The following is a 23,205-nucleotide window of genomic DNA, read 5'->3' as shown; positions in this document are numbered from 1 at the left end:
TCCAAATCTGCTAAATCAGAATCTGCAGTTTTACAAGGTCCGCAGATGTGTATAAGCATTGAAGTTTGCAAAGCACCCAAAAGTATGCACATTAAAGTTTGAGAAGATGCGCCAACCCTTATATTCTAGTTAACTCTCCCTTTCAAAAACTTCTTTCACTCTCCATTAGAAATATTCTCTGGCTAAGTGTATGTTCCATCCTACCTTGGGTGGGCTGAAGTCCAAGTGCCTCTTTCCTAATAAAAAGCACCAGCGGCGCTCTTTGGGGTCTTTTGCGCCTGCAGGTCTGCAGCGGTCTTTGTGTCAAATGGTAATGCCATGGAATGACAGGGAGTTTACAGGCATGTGTGGGGTGCTGGAAATACAGTAACGAGGGAATGAACGAACGAGATCTGCCAACCAACCAACCACTAAAATCCCAAGCACAGATAATCGTTATAGTGAGTAAACTAGAACTCTTCCTACAAAGTTTAATTTGTTGTCCTCAAGAATTGGGGTAGTTCAGCCGGGTGTGGGGTACTCTGGTGTTTGTGCGCTGAGGCCCCGAAATCGCACAGGTGGCTCGCGGGGATGTCAGGTCACGCCCTCCTGGGGAAGGCCCGCGCAGTTTGTCCACACTCAGCTCCCATATAAGGCGGGCCCCTCCCCTGCCTGGGGCTGAAAGGCGCAGCTCCGGCGTTTTCCCCCAACCTTTTATCCAGCCTGCTGTTACCGCGCATGCTCAGGCCTCTCCAGAATCGGTCGCTCCAGGTTTTGCAGCAGCCCGGCGGTCAAATCCGCACCAAGCGCTACACCTTGGCACCAAGAAAGAATACACAGGGTTTTCTGGCCTCTAGAAACCAAAGAGACAATCAACAGAGACCAGAGGAAAGGAGGGAGGGGGGGCGGGGACAAGGAGGGGAAGGGGAAAGTCAAGGAACATATAGCAAGGACTCATGGACAAAACCAAAGGGGAAGAGCTGAGGGAGGGAAGGAGAGAGGGGGCAAGGGAAAGTGGTGGGGGGTAGGCAGAGACAAATGTATTTGAAAAAATAAATTAAAATAAAATTAAAAAAAGAGAAAGGTACGCATTTACTCTTTATGAAAATAGTAATTAACAGAAAAAAATACATTATACTCCCTTATCATTAAAGTTAATAAAGTGAATAAAAGTTACTATTATAGAGAAAAAAATGAATTACTGAACACTAGTAAATTTGTAATTAATATTAATGATACCAAAAATAAAAAGACACCTGTACAAATACTTAAATTTAGGACATGATTTAAACGCACTTGACAACAATAAGATACAATTGTGTACCTATCAGATTAACAAAGATTGATACCACTCACATGGTATCAATCTATCTCTCTTTTTTTTTTTTTTTCAGAAAGGCACTTTGCAAAGTACATAAATTTCAATGTACCTAAAAAAAAAAAAAAAGAAACCAAAGAGACGCTTATACTGCTTATACTGGGCAACCAAGCTGATGATACAGTGTGGTGATTCCTTTTCTGAGTGGGTCACATGTTTACAGGCATCATCTCAATGCATGAGCCAACTCCTCCATGGAGTTGTTGCTGATTTGCAGTATGAAAGAAGCCTCGGAAGCGCCCACTAATTCAGACTGCAGGTCCCCAAAGCCAGTGTTGCAGCTAGCGCTCAAACCCTGGAGCCCAAACTGCGCTTCTTTCAGCCTCCACTATATCTTGGCTTCCCGGAGGAGCAGCCCCTCTTACCTGGTTCTGTCCCCTTGATTTTAACTAGGTCCGCAGCCCGTCAGCTGTGAGTGGCCTGGGTGTGTGAAATACTGGCAGGGAGCGGGAGGAATGAGGGCACAGCATCCCTTTGTTGCCCCATTAGGGACTTGGGAGGCAAAGTGGGTCTTGAGAGCTGAGCACTATGTTCAATGGAGCTGCCGGTCTTCCTGTGCCAGCTGCGGGGCAGGGACAGTGGAATCTTGTTGTGCTGAGCCTCTCTGAACAGGGCAGCAGGAGGAAGGCAGAGCAGATGTCTTATTACATACGGGATGCGGGTAATCCTGTGGCTCACAGGCGGGCCCTTGGGTGTGTGTGAACGAATGCACAAATGTATGCGTGACTGAATAAACGAATTTACATCCTAGGGATAGGGCGACGGGCACTCACTAAAAGTTGCTGGGTAGGACCTCATTTCTACTAGAAGCCTTAGAATGGGCCATCCCGACTTCTAAACCTCTTATGATGAAAACGAAACTACTAAACTGTAAATAAGTGCAAGAAAGTTAAATTAAGAGCTGATTTTAGCTAAAGTAGCTATTTTAGCCCGCATTTAAAACATCTAGTATCTTTTTTATTTTCATTTCTCGGTAGCCCTGAATCGAGGGGTCCAAAACCCATGCTTGGACAGTCTTAGAGTTGCAGAGAAGGTCGTAGAAGGGCTCCCCGCTAACAAGCTGTGATAATAGCTGTGCCTCAATTTCTTCCTCTCTAAATTGACTGACCTAACTACTGCACTGTGAGGCAAAGCCGGGTCCCTTTTTAGGGCTGAAATCCTGTTTTTAGTAATCTGCCCTCTAGGACTGCGGTCCTTGCTCTGGCCCTAAATTACTGCGACCCCCTCCTCTTCCTCCTCAGTTTCTAAAGGGATAAGGCTGGGGTTCCAGTTTTCCTGAAATCACATTGCCCTGGTCGCCCTCGGTGACCTGCAGGCTACTGCCGTCAATGGGATCTTCCCAAGTTCGTGACCTCAGGCGGTGGTGCCCGTGCACACCGGCCCCTCCCTCCCACGCCTCCCATTCGCCGCTAAGCCCCGCGCACGGATCACGCGGGACGGAGCCTCTCTGGGCATGCTCAGTGGCCCGGCAGGTGGGGCCGCCGCTGGGCGCCTAGTCCGGTTGGGAGCGAGAGGGGCGGGGGCGGGCCAGAGAGAAGTGGGCGGGAGAGGCGACCGGCGTCTCAAGAGTCGCCAGCGGCGGCGGGGAGCTGAGGAGGTTTGATCCCCCGCGTTTATTCCGGGATGAGCAATGGCATCGGTCAAGGTGGCCGTGAGGGTCCGGCCCATGAATCGCAGGTGAGTGGGGGCGAGTGCAGCCGGCTTTCGTAAGTACTTCCACCCGGAGGAAGTTGGTCTTCAACTCCCCTCCAAGGCCAGCCTGGACTTAAGTGTCACCGCTGGTCTTTGGCCCACTGGGCCCCGCTTGTGGCCTCTGGGGGCCTGGAACACTTTATGTTTTGCTGTCCCTTTCACGCTGCCCCGGAGACCCTGGAGGGTAAAGAGGTCCAGAGACACGGAGAAGATTCCTGTAAACTCTTCCCTATTCCATTCACTTGAGGTTTGCTTATTCTCTTTAAAAAAAAAAAAAAAAAAAAAAAAAATCAAGGGATCACTTTCATGAAGGTGTAAAATCCTTCAGGGGCATGAGTGGTCATGGGCACCACGAGCTTTCAGACAAACTCTGCTCAGTTATGCCAACTCAGAAGTGTTTTATGTAATAACAATGATACTTTAAAAAATACCTTAATAAGAGATGAGATTTTGATTTCCTTGAATGTGAACTCTAACTTCTAATCAGTAATTTACAGTTCTTTAGATTAATGAGTGCTTAGGAAAACTTTTAACAAAGTTTTGATTCCTGGGGATGGGAGGAGGACACTAAAGTACACGTGTCTGAAATATGCTGACATTACCAGAGGGGGAGAGTTACAAACATATTTAGAATTTATCTTCCATATTTCTACAAAGTAATGTTCTTCAGAATGATTTGACTCTTCATTTACTGAAAAATAATCTGGACTTCCTTTTCACTAACTTCTTTATAATCAGTTTAGAAAGATGCATTAAAAGAGTTACTTTTAAAATTGGTTAGCTCGTAAGAATGAAGTGTCCTCCGAGTTTATAGACACAGTTCACACAAGGCCATTTGTTTTTATTGGCTCTCAATGAAGTTGTTGGTCATTTGACTTACCATGCGGTCTTTCCCCTTTCATCATATTGAGTTGTGGCATTCATTGTTTTGGTAGTTCTGACAGGTGATTGGAGCATCACAAGACCATAAAATCAGGAGATTTCCAGAACCTTCTTTGACTCATCTGAATCTCTTTTTCTATTGGTGAATAGGGACTTTGTATTATGGTTTATAATTTTTTGGAACCAGTACTTTTGTGATTTTCAAGTTATTGCTCAGCTTTTTAGGGAAGGAATTTGATGTTTCTGCAAGTTCTAAGAGAATAAGTATGTTTCTATATATTTTTAGTCACATAAGACAAACAGACCCCAAAGGCATTTAGATGATTTAAAAAGATTTTTCTTGTTCTGGATTTATATGTATTATATAGATGCGCCTTGCCTTCTTTGGAATAACATGAGCACCTGCTGAAAGATTGATTGTATTGAGTGACTTTAGAAAGCACTTACTAAGCACCTACCAAATGCACGGCATTGTGCTGGGTGCTCTATGGGGGCCAGGTGAATGAGGCCTGATGAATGTCTTCTTGGAGCCTAGTGTATGGTTGGGGGTTGGGGGGGTGGCGCAACATGCTGGCAAAACTCCTGTAAAAAAAAACATTGGGCCAGCTGGGAGGGATGCTGCATGTGCAGTGCCTTACTGTTGTAGCCCTGGAACCCAGGTTTATGGTGAGATGGCAGGAAACATGTCCAAAAGTCATGCGCTTTTAAGAAGGTAGATTGAAGTGAAATGTGTGCTTTCGGTAGAGAACTCTGGTGGTGACATCAAGATTGGGGCAAAAGGTAAGGAAGCAGCTGCTTAGGCCAGAGGTGAGGGTGGGAAGGCTGGATAGATACACCAAGACATTTACTGGCAGAATTGACAGGATTTGGCAGCTTCTTGGATGGGAAAGAGGGGTGAAGGGAAAAACATGGTAATTAACCGAGGTTTGATGATCAGGGAAGTGCAAGAGGTTTGGGAAGGTAAGACAGTGAGGTAGATGTTCTCTATTGGGTACATAGAGTTATATGAGATACAGTAAGTGTCAAGTACAAGCACAGTGTCCAGCACAGAGTGAGTGCTGCTCACATGTGGACCCTGTTTATTATCTGGAGTGTGCTAAGGACATCCATCTCTCTAATGGTCTTCAGTAGATAGACACATAGGTTAAGGTCTCAGATGATCTGAGGATTAACATTGAGAAGTCTTTGCACATAGATGACATTTTAAGAGTGATGTAGTGAGAAGAAAAGGTAATCAGAGAATGGACATTGAGATATGCTTGCTTCTCTTTAGGATTCTGGAGAGAAGATTGGCTTGCACCTCATGGAGAACCAGCACAACAAATTGTCATAGCAGGGAAAGAAGTGTCTCCTGAGGGAGGTGGTTGTTGGTGTCAGATGTTGCCAAGATGGTGCTCTGATGACTTGAGTAAGATGAGGTCCTTGGTCTTGGAGAAAAGGGCACTGATAACCTTTCAAAGAGCAGTTTCAAGGAGAGATAATGATCCAGAAGTTGGCAGTGAAATGGAAAGAGATATACAAATGGCCAATCAAAAATACTAGACCTAACTCATAAGGAAGGACTTACAAATCATAATAGCAATAAGAAACCATTTTTTACCAGTGAGATCGGTGACTGTACACAGTACATTAAGTGCTGGTGAAGGAGGGGTAATAGAAGCATAAAGGGTCAAAGCCTCTAAATTTTCATATTGAAAAATTTGATAGTAATTATCAAGATTAGAATTTTATAAACCCTTGGATCAGGCAATTTTATTTCTAAGCATTTATTTTGTGGGTTCTATTCCTACCTGCCAAGATTTGTGTAAGGATGTTTGTCTGCATCATTATTTGTAACAACAAAAAATCATTAATGACCTAAATGTACAAAATTGAGATTTAAGTTATGGCCTATTCATTTGCTAGAATGCTATGCAGTACTTAGAAAAGAATGTGTTGGTAAAAGAGTTTCAAGATAGAGGATTAAGTGAGAAAAGCAAGAGATCCACACATACTACAATAGAGTTGTATGGGTTTGTGTTAAAAAATACATACAAACATGCTCACGCACGTGGCCGTGCACTCACACAGGCCTATATCTGTATGGAATGATTCATAGGAAGCCTGACAGTGGTAACTCAAAAGAGGACTGATGAAGAATTTGTTAGGTGAAGACTGAAAGCTTTTCTTTTTCTCTTTTAACTACTTGAATTTTTATTTGCTCAGGCATAATTTTATATTTAATAATTAAAAATTATTTATGTAATTTTTAAAGTCATTGGCACTAGAGAACACATTTGTAGCTGGTTGTGTGGGCAGATTGAAGGAAGTTGTTAAAATTTTTTTCTCCCTGTTATAAATTTAAGGTATGCAGCATAATAACTTGACTTATATGTATTATGAAATGATTACTATAATAAGTTTAGTTAACATCCATCATCTCATATAACTTAAAAAAAAAGAAAAAATGTTTTGTGTGTGTGTGGTGAGAACTCTTAGGATTTACTCTTAACAACTTCAGCTATACCATACAGCAGTGTTAACTATAGTCCTCATGTTAAACATTACATCCCCAGTACATCATTGTTTCATAGCTGGAAGTTTGTACCTTTAGACCACCTTTATTCATTCCTCCACCCTCTGCCTCTGGTGACCACAGATCTGATTTCCCTTTCTATGAGTTCTGTTTGTTTGCTTGCATATTTGATTGTTTATTTTTGTTTTTAGATTTCACATATGGTATTTGTCTTTTTCTGTCTGACTTATTTCACTTAGCATATGTATTCAGGGTCCATCCATATTGTCATAAATGACAGGATTTTCTTTTTTTTTTAATAGTGGAATAATATTCAGTCCATGGGGGGGGGGGGTGTGTGTGTATGTATCAATCACAGTTTCCTTAGCCAGTCATCTGTAGATGGACACTTAGTTTGTTTTCCATGCCTTGGCTATTGCAAATAATGCTGCTATGAACATAGAGGTGCATATATAAATTTTTTTAATGTTTAGAGTAGAGGAGCTCTGGGCAAAGGGGAAGAAAGCAACACAAAGGAAAGGCCTGGAGTGTTTGGGAAGTGTGGGCAGCTGTTGCAGGCAAGCTTTTCATGAACAGGGGCAAGGTCTTAAGATACTGAGATTTTGACCTAGGAGCCTTGGCAGTAACCAGTCCTTGCTACAAACACCGGATGCTTGATTCAGGCTACGACATGTTTAATTTGTTTCTGTTACCTTGTACATTTTGGTTATGTGGCAAAGTATTAATTTCAAATTTAAAGAGTCATTATGTTGTATCGTGTAATAATAGCACCTACCTTTATTGAGAATTTGCTCTGTGCCAGAGGTACAAAATATAAGGTTTACAGTAGGTTTAGTAGGTAGAGGCTATTATTGCGACACCATTTCACAGTTTGGGAAACACAGTTAATTGCACAAAATCAATTTCTTAGGACAGTCACTGATCTGATTTTTATAATGAGTAAAATGTTAGCAGAAATGTAATCACTCAAAACTTCTATGGTGAACAGTTTACCATTTATTTATGTATTGTCTGTATACCTATTAGTGTGTGTGTGTGTGTGTGTGATTTTTTTCCATTGTTCTTAGGCCTAGTCTTTTTACTGGTGTCATCTTTTACGATTTTTTTTCACTCCAAAGAGACAATAAAAATAATAATTTGGTAAATAATTTGCCTATTTCCTATTGGTTTCATTGCTTGTTTTTTTCATGGAAACACTAGCTGATTCTTCAGGGCCAGGTGTCCTGTCCCACTGCTCTGCCCGCGCTCGCAGGGTCGGCATCTGAGGGCAGCCTTCTTCGTGTCCAATTTTGGCTGTCATTTAGGAGCTAGGTAAATTTGAGCAACAGACTTAATTGTTGTCTTAGTTTTCGCATCTGTAAAATGCTGTAAAATATAAGGTGTCTCACCTTATAAATTGCGAGGAGAGGTCTTTTTTCCAAATATATATACTATTTTACTGTGACTCACAATAAGATATGTTTTAAATTGAAACTGTAGATAATGTAAAAGATTCATGGGGTGTTTCATGCAGTTTACTCTTATATTTTCTATTCTGTCTCTTATAAAAAAATGCTATTTCAAGAACTACTAAATTGACTTCAAGATCCACTAAGGGGTTGCAGCTGGCTGTGTGAAAAACACTGTTGTGAGGTTCAAGTGATATAATATACGTGGATAAAGCTCTCCACAAAGTGGAGAGAACTCATTGATGATTGGTTATTACTGTCTTTTTTTTTTTTTAACAATCACTGTAACTTTATTCAATAATAAGTATTTAAAAATGTTTTACCAAAAAAAAAAATTTACCAAGTGCTGGCAAGGGGCCAGGTGATAGCTTTATAATGTGTGGGTTTTTTTTTGTTTTTTATCAGATAAGTCAAATCCACCCCATTCCTTCCATTTTCTTACTGTTCTTACCTTTTCTTCCTGATTAACCTCTCAGGTTGAATTCAGTGTCATGTCCATCAAGTTAAAAAGAGTAGAAAAAAAATGCCAGTGGTATTTTGACTGGGATTGATATTCTTAGGGTGTAAGGACGTTTTCCCATTTTAAGAGCAGGCAGTATCAGCAAAGAGCTCATGGTTTGTCTCAGGTCTGTGATGGTGATGGCAGACGTTGCTGAACCAAGGATGGGAGACGTCTGTTGGGATGCTGCCCACACTTGGCACCATGCTCATTGTTTTACCTTGGCAACTCTGTTTCCTCCTCCCCCTAACTGACTGACTGAGGGCTTTTTATTCTCAATTTACAGAGAGAATTGGAGACCCGTCAGATAGTACTGATAATACTGATAATACTGGCTGAACCGGCTCCAGTTCCCTCTAGAGCCCTTTGCATGGTGACTTGTTGCCTTGAATCTCACTGATGACTGGAGCCCTTGGCCTCAAGGGATTGCTGATCTAGTGGCAGAGAAGGTGCAAACACACAAAAATAACCATCGAATCTGTGTGCAGTTGACATGGAGCCTAGGCGAGAGGGGGAGGGGAGGTCTTCAGGCTTCAACTGGTCTTTTGGAGAAGAGGGTGGAGTTTGAGTCGCACCCTGAAGGTATATTACTAGCAAACATTTAGATGGCAGATGTCCTTTAACAGATGCTCTTTGGAAGGCACTCTCACCCCATTCAACAGATAAGGAACAAGACCTCACAGGCTAAAGCAACCTGCTCAAAGTCCCACAGCCAGGTCTTTGTGGAGCCTGGGTTTGAACCCAAGTCTCTCTTACTCTAACTTTTATAGCCCTTCCATATACAGAGAACTGGGATGAGAGGAGGGCAGACGATGGCTGGAGATAGGAATGAGTGTAGTTTCCGGGGCTTTTAGACCTACTGCAACTTTTTGGAAGAATTAGTTGAGAGGTGTTATGAGGACTTTTATTTCTTAAGTTTGGGAGTTTGTGCTTTTGTATTCCAGTCTTGCGCTGCCTAGTGTGGTAGCTGTTGGTTGCATACGCCTATTTAAATTGACATGAAATAAAGTAAAAATTTAGTTAGCATTTCTAATGCTCAGTAACCACACATTTAATCATGCAGATACAGAAAATGTCCATCATCATGAAAAGTTCTGTCGGACAGTAAGATTGAACTGGGTTTGAATCTCAGCTCAACCACATCCTAGCTCCATTCTTTGTGCTTCAATTTTTTCATCTGTAAAAGGAGATCACACAGATCCCACCTCATGGGGCTGAAATGGTGATTGAATGAGGTAATACTTGCTAATAGTGCTAGGACCAAAAGTAAAGGCTTTGTAAATATTGGCTATTATTATTAGGCACTGGGAGCTGCTGATGATTTTAAAGTAGGGTTGTCATTTGCCAGTTGACATTTTCAGAAGTTTCATTGACTAGCAGTTTCGTGTAATAACAGTAATTAACATTTATTTACTATTTGCCAGGTGCTCCGCTAAGTTAATGTGAAGCTCCAGTATCCTATTGACTTTCCTGCCATACTCTGTGATGCAAGACCCTGAGGCCTCAGAGGCCAGTGCAAGACCATAAAGAGAACTGAAATGTGAACCATGACAGTGTGATTCTGTACTAGGTCTGAATTGTAATAGGAAAGGGCATGGCCAAGGGATAAAACTTACAAATAAAGCTCCATGCAGGCTTTCACTGTACAAAAATCATATGTTTGATAGGGGGTTAATATTCACAATGTTAAAAACTCATGTGACTCAATGGCAAAAAACCAAAGACTCCTATTAAAAATGGGCAGAGGATCGGAAGAGGCATTTTTCTAAGGAACACATCACATACAAGTAGCCAACAGGCACATGAGAGGATATTCAGCATCACTAATTATTAGGGAAATGCAAGTGAGAAACTGCAAATCATCAGGGTAATGCAAAAGCCATAATAAGATATTACCTCAGACCTGTTAGAATGGTTATTATAAAACAGACAATAAAGTAGAAGTATTGGTAAGGATGTGGAGAAGAGAGAATTCTTGTGTACTGTTGGTGGGAATGTAAATTGGTGTAGCCACTATGGAAAACAGTATGGAGGTTCCTCAAAAAAATTAAAATAGAATTACCATATGAACCAGCAATTTCACTTCTGAATGTTCTCTTCCCCACCCCCTTTCCCTCAAGTAAAAACACTAATTTAAAAAGCTAAATGCATCCCTACGATTATTGCAGAATTATTTTTTTTACATCAGCAAAGATATAAAAACAACCTAGTTGTCCATCAGTGGAGGGATGGATAAAAAAGATGTTTTCTATATGTAAAACTATATGTAACTATATATGTGCATATACATACAAGGTGGGACTCCCCCAAAACTGAAATTATCTTCTGGAGACTGGGCCCCTTGTAGTACAGGATTCCCCTCCAGGTGAGTGTTCTAGGAACCCAGCTGTGTCAGTGTACCAGCTGGTGTTGTAAGAGGCTGCATTTGGCCTCAGTGGATATTTTTTTGAAGACTCTTTCATCGTGTTTTCCTATTGTGTTATAGGTGATTTACTAGCTTACCTCCCCACACCGCGCTGAATGTTCAGCAGTTTCTGGTAAAAAACGGCGATCTGATGCCCATACCCTGCTCTCCCTATTCACCCAATCTCATCCCTTTTGTTTCCCTGGATGAAAAAAGTCCTCAAAGAGAGAAGTTTTACCAATGTGGAAGAGGTGAAACAAAGAATGGCAGAAGCCCTAAAAGGCATCAAAATTGATGAGTTCAAAACTTTTGAGCAGCGGAAAAAAGTTTCAATAGGTGTATTGCATCAAATGGAGAGTACTTTGAAGGTGACTGAAATTTAAACATGTAAGAAGAATAAATACACAATTTTTTAAATAAATGGATTCCTTTTTATGGGTACTCCCTCGTACAATATTTTCTTATTGTGGAAATATATACACTTAAAAAATGTGTGCTATGCAGAAAAGTGTATTAAAGAAATCGGATCACAAATTGCTCATACTTCCGTGATCCAGAGATAACTCCTTGTGGAGTGTTGGTGCATTTTAATCCAGTCTTTTTTTTTGCGGGTTGTGTAGGAACACAATGTATACACTTTTTAATATTCTGCTTTTTGCATTTGCAAAAGCCATTCTGAAGACCAATCAACAGGACATAGAGAAGCGGAGAGTTGCAGCTGACCAAGGGGTTTGGGGCCCTGTTAAGTTGAAGAATGACTTTTTTGAAAACGTTCGATGCCAGGGATGAGCTGGCTGGAGTGGAGGGTTGTCGTGGTCAGCTGTGGCTCAGGGGCTGATGGGGCATCCCGGTGGGATGAGCTCAGGCGTGTTATGGGCTCTGCAAATGCACATTTGGGGGTGGGTCACTTGGAGGTGATGGTAGATGTGGTGGGAGGGATTGTTGTTTTTCAAGCAAGACCATAGTAAAGAAAAAGGGGAGGGTGAGGGGGAACAGAAGAGACCAAGGGGACAGCAGAACTGCATAACCTGGGTTAAGGCAGTTCTTCAGGGTACTGGCTGAGTGACCTGGTCAAGCGGATTTTACTCTTTAAAGCTCAATTTTTTTTCCGGGAGAACAGTGATTCTCAAGTGTGGTCCAGGGATGCTTGGGAATAGTTGAGACTCTTACAGGGGGGTTTTCAATCAGAACTGTTTTCACAGTAACAGTGCTGGGGTGTTTTTCCCTTTTTACCCTCATCTCTCATGGGGTGCAGAAGAGTTTTCCAGAAGCTAAATGATGTGTGAGGATGATGGGGCTCTGTGTGCTGTGCATTGCGTTTAATTTTTTTCAGTTTTAATTTCTAATATGGTAACTAAAAATAGATATATCTACATTGATAAAAGCTCTTTCGGCTCCTCAGTAATTTTTCATAGTATAAGAGTCCTGAAGCTACAACTTTTGAAGATGCTGCTGTGAAATAATACTGCCCAAGTTGTGGAGGTGATTAGATGAAAGAGTGCTGACAGCCATCCTTAGGAGGCAGTAGTGGAGGGCTAAGCAGTGAGAGGGAGGAGAAAAGCTGAACATTGGAAGATGTTGGAAGTGATCAATAAGAGGAGAGGAGAGAGGCTTTCCAGCATCATCAGCAGGCTGTGCAGGTGGAGGCCCGATTGGCTCCTGTCTCATGGGGGCAGGAGGCTGGGGGCGGGTTGGTGGGGCATGTTGGTGGGGCCTGTTGACTGCCCTTCCAGCCATGGAGGGAATTAAAGGAAGAAGAGAGCTGATTCCTGTTCACCTGTGCAGACTTGGCTCCTGTATAAAATCTTTCCAAGTCCCTTTGTTGCTTTGTGAGGCACAGGGACCTCGGCCTTTCTTGAACCCCAGCCCTCACTGGGCATCACAGACCTGGGTTTAGCAGAGGACAGGGTGTCTGTGCCTCTGTGCTTTTGTCTTGAAGAGGGAAAGAAAACAGGGAGCCGGGAGTTGGAGAAAGAAGGGAGGGAAGTAGTGATGGCCAGAAAGAGAGAGGTGAGTTTCTCAGAGCTGTGTTGCTTCAGGTGAGAGTCCCCAAGGTGGGCTGTGCTGGTACTAACTTTGGAGTTCGGAGTGCATGGAGGTTTTTCCTTTCTTTTCGGTGGACTTGAGAAATGTGAAGCAAGTGATGGTACTGTGTTTAGACACAATATTTTAAAATATCTTAATGTGAATAATGCACTTACACATGTTGGTGGTAGTTTAAAAAATGCTCTTTGGTGACTTAGAGTACTTAGTTAACGTAACTAAGTTGCTCATACTGAGTAAGTAAGTATTAAATTTCTGCTACTTTATTTTATTCCTGGTGACTGTGAGAGAGAGATTGAGAGTGTTTCTTTCTGTCTGTCCGTCTGTCTGCCAGAGAGAGGTTTTTTAGAAATGTCCAGTTGTGAGATACAGAGCACTTTGGCCTGCTGTTGATTTATTTTACACATCCTTATCACAATTACTTTTCTAGATTATGCCAATTACTTTTGCTATTTTTGTGAGTTCTGGAATTGGAATGTAATCTTGCTGTAGCTTGTTTTATGAAAGAAAAATATGTCATAGTTACACTTCAGCATTGGGGAAATGTGATAGTGCCTTACAACCCGACCTCGCCCCAAGGACTGAGCACCTCTGGTTTAATGTGGAGGCCAGGGCTGCCGGTTTTCCAGCTGCAGCCATGAGATAGTCCAGGGGGAATCCTTCATGGAAAGGTGCTTGTCATTCCCTTAGCTTCAGCCCACCAATTCCCATCAAGCTCAGAGGAGGTAACTGCCAGTAGGGCCAGGGCGTTCTTTCACTTTGACGGGCTCCAGGCAGAGCATTTGTGTTTCCTGTTCTATTTCCACATACATTCGTTATTCCTTGTTGTGCCCAATGGAGGGGAAATAGCTGTTTCTTTGATCAACAGTGTACTCATAGACACTTCAAACGTGTTTCAGTGAGCTACCTAGGATTTAAAGTACGTTGAGAAAGTTAGTGCTTTTACCGTGATGGTGTTGGTAAGTAATGTTTGCCATCAATTGCTATTTCTAGCTACTCATTCACTTACTAGAAACTCTGGTAAATGTTATGCTATCATTACCTAATTTAATTCTTGACAGCAATACTAGAGGAGTGAATGTTGTTAGCTCTGTTTTATAGATGAGAAAACGGAGAATCAGAGCAGAATCAGGTCCAAGCTCAAATACCACTTCTTCAGAGAAGTTTTTGTTACATTACCCTGGTTCCCTGGCTTCACAGAATTTTCTGTGATCTGAGCCTCTCTGTGTGTGTGTGTGTGTGTGTGTGTGTGTGTGTGTGTGTGTGTGTATTTTTGTTCACTTGTTTATTGTCTCTCTTCTTTTTGCATGTAAACTCTGGGAGAGCCAGTAATCTTGTCGGTCTTGTTTGTGGCTGTTTCCCCAGGGCATAAAACCATGGCCAGCAGTGATGGGTACTCAGATAATATTTGTTGCATTAATAACTGTCATTCCCTCAACCCTGGTCTTACTGTTTATGGGTGCTGGTAAGGTATTAGAGATCCATAGGCCAGCATCAGTAGGATGTCTCGCACTGTGCCCTCTGAGGAGGAAAAGGGAATTTTGATGACTTTCCTTTTGAGTATGAGGAAAATGGGAGAGATGGAAGAGGGCTGAGGAAGAGCTGGGTAAAGGAGACAACTTCACCCTGCTCCCAGTGTATTGTTAATTATACATAAATTACACATCAATGGATTATAATTTTTATTATTTATTAGGGTTAGAGAATTGGAGGTACACCACTCTTTGTTTAAATGATACAGAGTTTGTGGGGGCAGAACACTCTTGGTTCTTTCTTCACAAGAGGTTTTTTAAGAACTTTAATCTTGAAATAATTTTAGAGTTGTAGTAAAGTTCCCATATATGCTTCACCCAGCTTCGCCTAATGTTAACATCTTACATGACCATGGTTCAGTTATCACAACCAGTAAGTTAATATTGGTACCTCACTATTAATGAAACCATAGTTTTTCCTCTAATATCCTTTTCCTGTCCCAGGATTCAGGCCAGCCGCCCACACTGCATGTAGTTGCCAGGTCTCTTTCATCTCTTCTGCACTGTGACAGTCTCTCAGTCTCAAGAGGAATGCCAGTCATTTTGTAGAATGGCCCTCAATTTGGGTTTCTTTGATGTTATACCATGATTAAATTGAAGTTATGTGATTTTGTCAAGAATACCACTTTAGCAATATTGTGCTGTTTTCCTCATTTCATTTCAGGGGGTACATGATGTCAATGCACATGTCTTATTACAGGTGATGTTGACCTCGATCACTTGGTTAAGGTGGTGTCTGCTGGGTTTCTCTTCTGTAATGTTTTATTTTTTCCTCTTTGTAATCCATAAATATCTTGGGGGAGACACTTGGCAGGATGTTTTTGGCTTTCGTTTCCAAGAGAATTTTTCCATTACGAGAGCGCATTTCAATAAAAGTTACTGTGCACATAAGATAAATTTAAAACATTTTTTCCCCTGTGACTTTCACTGAAAAAAAGATTTTCATATTATTTAAAATGAAAGCTATTTATATTTTGAGGGCTGATGATGATTGTACAGGACTGTGTACTTAAAACATGATCTGTGGTAAGACATTTATCAGCTCAATGCATGCTGATATTTTCTTTTTTTAAAAAAAATATTTATTTTTAAAGAGAGGGAGAGAGAAACAGTGATTGGTTATCTCCTACATACCTCCAACCAGACACCTGGCCTGCAACCCAGGCATGTGTCCTGACTGGAAATCGAACCAGTGACCTTTCAGTTTGCAGGATGACACTGAGATACACTAGTAAGTACTCACTCGGATATTTTCTACTTTCTACTATTCCACACACAAAAAAGAAAAGATGGTTGTTACCTACTGAATTGATTTTATGAGCTGTAGTTTGAAAAACACTAGGGTAGTGATGTTACTCTCCGAAGCAGAAACAAGTTGGTAAAATCTGTTTTTTTTACATGAGAGAATGCTGAATTTAGGTTGCCATTAGAGTAAGTCAATTGTATACTTCCTTTTGGTAACTTGGGGGTAGGGGATGGAGGCTCAAGACGTCAACATGAAAAGCTTTCAGTGGAAATTTTAAGAGTTTTGGATTTTCAACCCACCATAGGATGTTCACTCTCATGAACTTTCTTTCTTGAGCCCTTGTGGTATCCTGGTCTGTCACCTGGCTGCACCTGCTGATTCTTATTTTCAGGCTTTTATTAACAGAGTCGAAGCCATCCCAGTGGTCCTGCTTAGAAATTTGGCTTGGGGCACAGGTAAACAACTTTGTCAGCTCCTTCTGAGTGGAACTTAAAAGTTCCCCAGGGAGTTTTCAAGCTAAATGATTCAAGGTGATGGAGACTAGCTCAAAAGTGAAAAAAGTTGGAGAGATTAAGCTTTTAAAAATAGGTTTTGGTCTGTTCTCTTTCTTTTCCTAAAGTTAATGTTTTCATGTGAGCTCTCTCTGCTGGCTCAGATAGAAGGACAATCATGAGAAAGTGTCAGTAGTGCTGGGCTACCCTCAGATATGATTAGCCAATCAAGCCACTTTTATTTTTTTAAATATTTTTAAATTTTTTAAATTTGGAAGTGTTTACAAAAAGTTGCAAAAACAGTGCAGAGGACTCATATATTTCACCCAGTTTCTCCAGACGTTATAATCTTATATAATTATAAGTAAACACTAGGAAAGTAAGATTGATAAGATCTGATCTATTCACATTCCACAAATTGCCCTAATAATGTCCTTTCTTCTGGTCCAAGATCCAGTCCAAGATCACACAATGCATTTAGTTGTCTTATAAAATATTTCCTTCTTAACTAAGCTTTTCTTTCTCTTAGGGAACTCTGCCTATACCGATAAGATATTAAGGGTAAGAATAGATAGCATTTCCTCCATAATAGCTCTATTCAATCAAAAGATTTAGGAATTATGTCTCTGGTGTCCTTTGTTGGAATATAGACAGACACTTAGAGCAGTTAGCACCTTGATTGAGTTAATTGTTCAGTTCCACAGGTCAAATGAAAAGGACATGTGAGGAAGAAAGGGTTGAAGTTTAGAATGAGTTGGGAGAAGGCGGGTATCAGGGGTGTGTCAAGGATTGGTTTTAGGCAGAATTAATGAAACCTGTAGTACAGGGGCCACAAACTCAATGCCTGAGTGGACCAGAGGCCTGCAGTAATCCACATTAGATGAGTGGCCTCAGATTGTCAGCCTCAGAGTCAGGGAAGGAATCATGCATGGAGGGGCACTTCCTAGCGTCTGTAACAAATTTACCTCCACATTTTAATGGTTTAGCACTAAAGTTACCAAAGAGATTTATCTTTGCCTATGTCAGCAGGCATTTTTTCTGTTTCCTGGAGCCTCCAGTCTCTGGGGCCTTGGTGTTGTCTCTCTAGCCAGCTGGGAAGGTGCACTGCTTCTTGGCTGCTTTGGTGTGGGAGGGGCACATCACTGCTGCTTACCTTCTGATGGTCACATGGCCACAGCTGGGTGCAAGGAAGCCTGGGACTTACTGCCTGGGAAACCACTTTCCAGTGAAATTGCCATACTTTAAAGGGGAAATTATTTCTACTGCACCCTATGTCTAGAGGGACGATGGCTCGCCACTCCTACCAGTGATCCATTGAGGACCTTTGTGCTTACCATTTCATCTGCTAGAGGTGAAGAAGCCCAGATGGGCACATGTTCCTCTTCCTTAGTTGTTTGTTCAAATGTCACCCCCTCAATTATCCCATTGAAAATAGCATCCTCCAGCCCTAATGTTTCCTATCCCCATTCTTATTTTTTCTCTTTAGAGCCCTTATCACAACTTCCTCTACTATGTATTTGCCTTATTTATTTGTTTATTGTCTGAATCCCTTTATGGGGGCAGGGGCCATTTCTGTTTTGTTCTTGGATACGTTCCTTGTGCTTGGCATGTAACAAGTATTCAAGTGTTAAAAAGGATGGGAACCTGGACTGTTAAAATCCCTAAAATTTCAAGTGTTGGAAAGGATTATAGCTAAAATATGTAAGCAAACAGATTACTGTGCAGGCCTAGCAGACCATGTCTGTGGGTGTGGCGCTGGCTGCCAACCTGACCTTGGGCGGAGGGCCAAGTACCCAGGGCTGGAGCTGGAAGACCTGTGTTTGCTTTCTGGTCGGTGAGTTTCTTATTGTGTAAGCTTGGGTGTGTCATTTCATTTCTTTGGGCCTCATATCCTTTTTCTAAAATGTGAGTCTAATAGTCTCCCCTCATCTTCCTTCTCCTCCTTCATTACTATGATTAATAAATGAGGTAGATGATCCATAGATACTTAGTCAGTTAATAGCTGCCGAATTATTTATTGGACTTATGTCTGGATGCTGTGCTAGGTGTTGGGGGAACAAGTGTCAAATGGGGTGATCTCAGACAGCTTTTAGGATAAGAGGGGAAGTTTGATCTGCATCTTGTAAGATGGGAAAGATTCATAGCAGGGGGAAGTTCTTTCAGTCATTAAATATTTGTTGAGCACTTCTGTGTACAAGGTTCCGTTCAAAGTTTTGCGATTCAATGGTAACAGGATAGATAAAGTGGCTGTCCTCAGGGAGCTTATATTTTAGTATACTGCTGTATAATAGAAAAAAAATGTGACCACATATATAATTCAGAATTTTTCTCATAGCCAAATTAAAAGGCTACCCTGGCTGGGTAGCTCAGTTGGTTAGAGGATCGTCCTGATATGCCAAGCTTGTGGGTTTGGTCCTTAGTCAGGGTACATATAAGAATCAACCAGTGGTTACATAAATAAGTGGGACAACAAATTGATGTTTCTCTCTCTCTTTCTCTCTCCCTCCCTCTCTCCTTTTCCCTTCCCCCCTCCTCTTTCTCTCTAAAAATCAGTAAATAAAAAAAGATTAAAGTAAAAAGAAATAGGTGAAATTAACTTTAGTAATCTATTTTATTTAAACCAGTGTATTTAAAATGTTATCATTTCAACATGCAATCAATACATTATTTGGTAGTCTTTGAAATCTGGCATGTATTTTATACTTACAGAATAATTCAATTTGGAATACATTTCAAGTGTTCAGTAGCCACATGTGGCTAGTAGCTGCCATATTGGACAGCATAAGTCTGGTGAGGAAACAGTAGATCATATATAATGGCAGGTGGTTGAAAGTTCTATAAAGAAAATGAAGCAGTAAAGAACAGGTATCTATAGAAAATAATAGGGAAGGACTCATTGTGCCACTGAAAGAAGGTAATGAACTGTGGGAACATTTTGGAAGAATGTTCTAGGCAGAAGAAGAGCAAGTACAAAGACCTTGGGGCAAGAGTGAGCCTGGTATGTGCACTGGACATAAGAGGCCAGCGGGACCTGAGTGCAGTGAGGGAAGGGAAGTGTGGTAGGGTTCAGTAAGCCATGGTAATGCCTTGGGCTTTATTCTAAGTGTGGTTAGGGCCACTGGAGGGGTAAGAGAAGGGGAGTGACTTGATCTGACTTAATGTTGTCCAAAGGTCACTTGGGCTGTTGGTAGAGAATGGACTCCTTATAAGCGGGCAAAATAGAAGCGGATGATTTGACAAGAGGCATGAGTATATATGATCATGATCATTCATTCATATGGTCATTCATTCATATGATCATGCATCCTGCAAGCACTGATGGGTCAACTACGAAGTGCCAACCATTGCGTTAGGCATTGGGGACACAGGTCAGCATGGTCTCTGTCCTTGAAAGCAAGGACAGGCTGGCAAGTGAGTGACTAAGTGGTTTACAACAGAAAGGTCGAGTAGCGGAGCAGTGGGAGGAGGCGGGGACTCATTCTGTTGCGGAGGTGGATGTGATGCCCTCTTGCTGTGCTGTTTTTTGTTTTGTTTGTTTGTTTGTTTTTGTTGTTGGGCTGATCACCAGGCTAGAGTGTCAGGTTTAAAGAGCTTGCATATAAGTGACCTGTAAAGATCTTTTTAGCACTGAGATCAACAGCCTTTATTCTGTTGGCAGTGGACAGCTACTGAAGGTGAGTTGGGAGATGGGGGCTGGTATTCCATTGTGTGGTGGTCAGAGGACCAGTGTTGGGAGGAGGAGGATGGTGAGAAGGGAAGGTCAGAACTTTCCAAAGGCAGGCTTCCCTTCAAGGAACCGGATTTTTAGCCTGCACTTTCTATTGGGTTGGCCAAAATGTTCATTTGGTTTTTTTGTTAAGATGACTCTAGGAGTGCTTAGTTGTCTTTAACCTCTTTCAAGACAATTTTGTTACATTGTACGGTGACACCTGTCATATCAGTCAGTGTACATGTAAAAAATTGATCAAAACTGGTGAATTTTTGTAGAAGCATTTTTAATATTGAAGATGGGAGAAAACATGGAACATATTTGGTGTATTATGCTTTATTATTTTAAAAAAGGTAAAAATGCAACTGAAATGGAAAAAAAAAGATTTGTGCAGTGTATGGAGAAGGTGCTGTGATTGATCAAATGTGTCAAAAGTGGTTTGCAAAGTTTCGCGCTGGAGATTTCTTGCTGGACAGTGTTCCACAGTCAGGTAGACAACTTGAAGTTGATAGGGATCAAATTGAGACATTAATTGAGAGCAATCAACATTATACCACACGGGAGATAGCTGACATACTCAAAATACCCAAATCAGTAAAACTATTGGTGAAAATGAAAAATGTGTCTTTTATACTACTGAAAAAACTTAATGGACTCCTTGGCCAATCCATACTAACAAGTACTTTGCAGATTTTCTGCTTTTTCTGATGACTAACAAATGATTTGAAGAATCAGTGGAAGGAATTCATTTCCTTCCTTTCCTGAAACATAAATCCTTATGAAACTGTTCTGATTGTCTTTAATTTGATTTTGGCTGGAATTCCTCTTTTTGAATTTTGAAGAATCAGAGGATTTTGTGGTTGTTTCTGCTCTTGCCATTTCTTTCCTCTCTTTTATTCTACTCTACTTCTGAGAGGTAGCTATTGCTAATCAGTTCAGGATAAATCTCATTTATTTTCTGTGCCATCTTCCTTATCCTTGAGGCATGCTTGTAGTTATTGACCTGTCATTTCTTATTCATTCATTCATCCATCCATCCAGCAGACATTAAATGCTTTCTGCATATGTGGAACTGCCATTTTTTTTTAAAAAATGAGAGCTTTTCCTTAGAAGGATGCCTGTGGACTACAATTTGATTAAATTGGGGAAGCAGAGATTTTGCTGCCTCATAATCCCAAACTTCCTCACAGTGCTCAGTACATTGAAGGTGTGATAGACGCACAGATGTGAAAGGGCAGGTAAATCAGATGGTCCTACGATTGCATCTGGGTTTTGCTACTAATTACCTGAATGGTTTTCTAAAGGATACTTTAGTCTTCTGATCTCTTCTTTCGTTGTCTGTACAGTGGGGTAATAGCACCTTATTCATAAGGTTATTTTGATGTTTTAAGGAATTAATGGCTGTAAAGTACTTGAACAGAGCATGTACAATCAGTGGTAACTATTATGGTTTTGTCTTGTACCTCTTGGTTTTACATGAATATTGTGATGGTAAGTCAATAATGAATGGACACAGTCCACTAGTCACCAAGTATTAGGTCCTGCTGTGTAGGTAATAAAGTGCAGTAGGTGTTTGAAGAAAAGAAGATCAATGTGAGCTCCAGTCTGCAGTCAGGGTGTGATGGTGGGATTTAAGCTTTAAAGTCGGAGTAGGCTTAGCTTGGTAAGGAGCAGATGTTTTCCCTGTGACTTTGACATCTGTCCAGGCATCCAGCTCTTATTTTGCTCTTTCTTTGGTTAGACATGAATGAGAGCATGATCCCTATTCTCTAGTAGTTCATGATCTAGTGGGAGCAACAGGAGCAAAGAGAGCCTCACAGGCTTTCTAGGTAATAATTGTGTATGACAGTGTAGGGGTGACAAGGTGCTGAGGGAAGCTCCTTCGGAGGACTGAGAGGGACATCCTAGAGGATATCACAGCTGAGGGTGGGACTCTGCAGAATGAGTCAGTCATGCACACAAGATGAGCAATACAATTTTAAGTAGAAAGTGTAGAGGCCCTAAACTATAGAGTATGAATAGGGAGCTGCAAATATTATGGCATGACTAAAACTTAAGGTGGCTGGTGAGAGGGTGGGCTGGAGAGTGGAAGGTTCAGATTACAGGGTTGTCTGGTTTGACAAGTTGTCAAGTTTGAGCTTTATTGTTTCTTCTTTTCCGTTATTCTAAAAATGATTTAACTCTAAGCCGATTCTGTAGGTAATGGAAGCCATTTTATAAATGGGTATAATATGATGAGATTTGTGCATTAGAAAGCCAGGGCATGAGGCAGCTGCCAGCCTATTTCGGAGGTCATCGGGTATAACTGGTCAGACAGGGATCTGAACTAGTGCATGGCAGTTGGAGTGGATCCGCTCTCCCACTCAACCACTCAGGCACCATCCTGCCAGCAAGTCAGTTATGTCTCTACCCACTACCCATCTTCATTTGCCCACTCACCCCTTTCCACGTACCTACCCATCCACTTACTTACTCAACTACTAACTTATTCAGTCAACCAGCCACCTGTCAGACCACCAAAATCCCATCACTCACTCACCCACCAAACCAGCCAACTGTCCATTCATCATTAAGCTCCTACTCTGTCCCAGATTCTTATGGCAGTTGCTTGGGACACTCTGGTGAGCAAGGCCAGCACATTGCAGTGCTCTGGAGTTTACAATTTAGTTGGGGAGGCAGGCATGAAAATCCCATAAATGGGTGTTTGTGTAGAGGCTTATGGAAGTGCCCTGGAAGAAAAGGAAAAGCTTCTATTAAAAACCTATAATAGACATGGCTAAGGAAAAGGGCATAGGGAATCTGCCTGGAGGAAGGACAACCAAGCTAAATCCTAAAGAATTCAAGAGATATTTAAGAGTTAATAGTGACCGACAAGATGCAGGGTGTGCGAAGGAATGGCTGACAACTGCTGGTTGGCTGGGGATATGCTGGGTAACGCTGTCTTCAGCCAGTTTTTGTATAACCTAGAATGTATTCACTACAGTTGGACATGCTGGGAGACCATGGGAGGAACTGCTGTGGATTCACGGACATGTTGCAATGGTCCTGGTTCTTTCTCATTTGGTGATTTTCCCAAATCTTTTTTTTCCTTCTTTGTAGCCAAGAGTGAACTGATCCCTGGGAACCTCTTCTTTCTATCTTTTATCTATAACAGACCATGAACTAGAGACATCAGTCTATTGATAGAATTCTATCCACCCAGCATTGCCTGATTATTCACATAGTGTTTAAATGTTGCCATATAAATGCGAGGCTTTGTACCAGATCAGCAGTTCTCAAAGTATTTGGTTTTGGGTACCCCTATACTTTTAAAAATTATTGAGGACACCAAAAAGCTTTTAATTTTGTGGGTTATATCAATATATATTTACCAGTATAATTAATACA

At 41.4% G+C, this 23,205-nt stretch overlaps 1 protein-coding gene across 5 annotated transcripts in view; it reads left to right on the top strand.

The window, feature by feature from the left end:
- Positions 1 to 2,920: 2,920 nt before the first annotated feature.
- Positions 2,921 to 23,205, top strand: part of KIF16B (kinesin family member 16B) — a 301,193-nt gene continuing 280,908 nt past the window's right edge. For all 5 annotated transcript variants that reach the window (XM_054574081.1, XM_054574080.1, XM_054574079.1 and 2 more), the window contains exon 1: positions 2,921 to 3,034. In XM_054574081.1, the coding sequence (XP_054430056.1) occupies positions 2,988 to 3,034 (47 nt within the window). In that variant the 5' untranslated portion in view covers positions 2,921 to 2,987. The remainder of the gene's footprint in view (positions 3,035 to 23,205) is intronic.

The sequence above is a fragment of the Pteronotus mesoamericanus genome, unplaced genomic scaffold, assembly GCF_021234165.1.
Source record: "Pteronotus mesoamericanus isolate MK-2021 breed Mesoamerican mustached bat unplaced genomic scaffold, CSHL_Meso_final contig_25, whole genome shotgun sequence".
Lineage (NCBI taxonomy): Eukaryota > Metazoa > Chordata > Mammalia > Chiroptera > Mormoopidae > Pteronotus > Pteronotus mesoamericanus.
The sequence above is the reverse complement of the archived record's forward strand: the minus strand, read 5'-3'. Positions and strand labels throughout refer to the sequence as shown.